This window comes from Bidens hawaiensis, unplaced genomic scaffold, assembly GCF_021521415.1.
Source record: "Bidens hawaiensis isolate Kalapana, Puna unplaced genomic scaffold, B.hawaiensis_p1.1 tig00028252_1, whole genome shotgun sequence".
Taxonomy (NCBI): Eukaryota; Viridiplantae; Streptophyta; class Magnoliopsida; order Asterales; family Asteraceae; genus Bidens; species Bidens hawaiensis.
The window spans coordinates 109432-112923 of record NW_027494602.1 but is presented as its reverse complement, the minus strand read 5'-3'; the positions used below and the strand labels follow the sequence as shown (position 1 = coordinate 112923).

General features: G+C 39.5%; 1 protein-coding gene across 1 annotated transcript; it reads left to right on the top strand.

Annotated features, from left to right (window-relative positions):
- Nucleotides 1-780: 780 nt before the first annotated feature.
- Nucleotides 781-3087, top strand: LOC143576660 (uncharacterized). Its single transcript, XM_077060700.1, has 3 exons — nucleotides 781-1019; nucleotides 1137-1805; nucleotides 3054-3087. The coding sequence occupies exons 1-3, from the start codon at nucleotides 781-783 to the stop codon at nucleotides 3085-3087; spliced, it is 942 nt and encodes a 313-aa protein (XP_076916815.1).
- Nucleotides 3088-3492: the final 405 nt, after the last annotated feature.

Sequence of the window (3492 nt, the reverse complement as noted above, 5' to 3'; positions counted from 1 at the left end):
ACTTGAATTGGTATCAGAGCTAAGTTCAAGAAATCGATAATTGGTCGGCGGCGATCGGTGGCTTGAGGAGAAGCTATCATCGACGCATATCGGAACCAAGTTGGGTTTCCGAATCGCAGCGGGTGGTGAGTAGATTGTTCGTCAGATTCAAGTTGGTTTCCGTTGGCAGCGAGTAGGCTGTTACGGCGACGGTCGGAATTCTGAAATCGGTATCTACGAACGGCGGAAACAACAGGTTTCTGTTCGGTGTTTTACAGGTGAGGTATACTTGCGATCGGTGTTGCTGATTCGGCGACCAGGAAATAAGACTGAGCAGCGGTCATCTTGTTTCTGGTCTGAACGGAGCTATTGTGACAGATCGGTTTCTCTTGAAGCCAATTATTTCATATAACGCTTGTGAGGGAATATTTGTTCCGGTGAATTGACGGTTCTGAAAAGCTCTTCGTAGTTTTTATGTTTTGTGAAATAAGATAAAAAGGCTTTTGAATGGAAATTGGTTATGTGGTACCAAAGGTGTCACAAAAGTCAACAAGGGTTTGCACTTGAGAACTTCGAAAGAGAAAAATTGAATATAACGAAGTGAATTTGAGAAACAAGGTGTTTTTTGATTAAACAAGTAGATTTAATCACACTTTATTTTTTAATTGGGTTAAACGAGTTAGGTTTTAACCAAGGTTTGATTTATTTAATTTTAGCAAGCGTGTTCGGTTCTAAAAAGTTGTTTGGAATTTATTGGTTTGTATTTGTTCCAACGAAGTGGAGCAAAGGGGTTCTACGTCCATGGCAGGTGACGAAGAAAGACCGGTAATCCAACCCAAAGCGAGTGGGGGGATATCGTTACAGGTTCCAAAGCTGAATGGAACTAACTACATCACATGGGCGATTGTGGTGGAAGCGATATTGGATGATCAAGACCTATGGGAAGTTGTTCAACCAGAAGAGGGTACGGCTATTGATATTCTTTTTCAGATTTCTCAATACAAGAATGCCCGAGATATATGGACTGCTTTGAAGGCACGGTATGTTGGAGCCGAGCGAGTTCAAAAGGCTCGACTGTTAACGTTGAAAAGTGAATTTGAGAAACTCAAGATGGCGGAAAACGAGACTGTTGACGAGTTTGCAGGAAAAATAACAAGTATGGTTTCAAAGGCAATGAGTCTAGGTCACGTGTTCGAGCAAGATGTCTTGGTGAAGAAGTTACTGGATGCGGTTCCAGATAAGTACTTTCAACTAGTAGCCTCAATCGAACAAAGTGTTGATCTCGATAGTTTGATGTTTGAAGATGCTATTGGAAGACTTAAGGCATTTGAGGAACGTTTACGAGGGAGAGAGCGCGCTTCAAATTCACAAGGTCAGTTACTTTTCAATCGATTGGAAGGTAGTTACAAAGGCAAGTCGTGTGATCAGTCCGGTAGCCAAGGTAAGGGTTGGCCGAGTTCACAGGGGCGTGGAAGAGGCCGTGAAACCGGAGGTCAAGACCGAGAGGATGAGGACCAAGATGGTTGTGAAAACCGAGATGGTCAATATCTTGGGTCAAGACAGACATGTCAAAGAAGAACGAATGATCGTCAAAGGGGAAGAAAGGATAGATCACAGGTTCAGTGTTACCGTTGTGATGAGTTTGGTCACTTTGCGGCTATGTGCCCGGAACGTATGAAGAAAAAGGAAGAATCTAATTTGAACAAAGTTGATGATTTTGATCCATCTTTATTTATGATAAAAGGTGATCAAAAGACAGTTTTACTGAATGAAGACGATGTGATTCCAAAGCGTTTCAAAACCGAGCCGATGGAGAAAGATGTTTGGTATCTCGACAACGGAGCATCGAATCACATGACGGGTAATAAAGCGTATTTTTATGAATTGAATGAACAAGAAACAGGAACGGTGAAGTTTGGAGATGAATCTTGTATTGATATTCGGGGAAAAGGGTCGGTTTTAATTGAAGGGAAAACGGGGGAGCAGCGCCTGTTGACCGATGTCTACTACATCCCGAGCCTACAGTGCAATATCATAAGTCTTGGTCAAGCAACAGAAGGTGGATGCGAGATTCACATGAAACATGATTTCTAACCATTAAAGATGATACAGGTAAGCTTTTGATGAAGGTGACAAGGACCAAGGACCGATTGTACAAGATTAGCCTCAAGATAACAAGTCCCGGTAAACGAACCATCATTGGAATAAAGAATTTTGCAGGTAGCGATCTTCAAAGAGTTGGACTGAAAGAAGACAAGCTGGTTACGAGTCAGATTACAATCAAAGATCCAAGTTCCAAAATTCAAAGTCCAAAGAAGAGTGTTCAAGAAACTAAACACGTGGTCAAGAAAGTGATTCAAGCCCAAGGGAAGACGAGTAATGATCAAACGAAGTAAGTGTTACTTCAAGCTAAGTGGAGCCCAAAGAACATTGCAAGAGATCAAAAAAAGCCTATGGAGAATCAAGAAAATGATAACAAGCGTGAAGTTGAAGATCCGCCAATTTCGAGTAGGAAATTAGGGGGTGAGTCGGGTGAGTCGGATACAACAATTGAGGGGGTGATTGTTGGCTCAATTGTTGTTTGGCCCAAGTGTAAAGCCCAGCCCAAGAGTTTTTGGGTTTATTATATTTGGTAATGTCTTGACTAGCAAGTTTGGTTAGTCTATATAAGCCGAGTTATAGTTAGACATTAGATGAAGAGAAGTTGGTGCAACCAAGTTAGGGTTTATCGAGAGTCAAACCGAGTTAGGGTTTGAGGTTTGTAATCAGTTTTTAGAGTTATATTTTCTGATTAATATAAAGGAGAGTTATTCGTTTACTTTGGTGTTTGATTATCGATCTGAGACTTCACATGCTTGAAAGTGGTTTATAAGGAAGACAAAAAAGAATACATACCTCCAATTGTTGTTCTTTTGTCTTGTATCAATTTTTGGTGATGTTTTCGCATATGCTTTCTCCGGCCACATGGCTAAGAATTTGCATATTGGAAACCATGAAAGTGGGCCACTAAATTGGTAAATTGGCAAGTGTTTTCAAACTTAATTTTTTGTTTATTTATTTTTTTTGAATCTTAGGCAAATGAAAATGTATGCCAATTTATTCAGATAGTTAGCTCTCTGATCAACATGTATTAATTGTGTTTTCAAGATCTTAAAAACATGTTAGAAGAACTTCTTTGTTATGTTTGTGAATAGTTCTCGTTTTGTATTCGGTATTCGTCTTGGTTTATGTAAAAGTTTTTATACTATTGTTAATTTTCGTATCTCCAAACCTAGCACAACATATTTACTGTTTGAACATCCATAACATTCCACGGTACATCAATTCTTGACTTTCTTCACTTGTTAGATTTTTTAGACATTTGCTGTTGTTATATGTCTCCATTATGATTATTGGGCTTTGCATTCTCCTTAGTAGTATTCTCTGGTATTTGACTGTTAATTAATTCATACATTACGTACTCTTGTAAGCCCTTTGATGTGGATTTAACTTTAACTTTACATGCAATAGGAA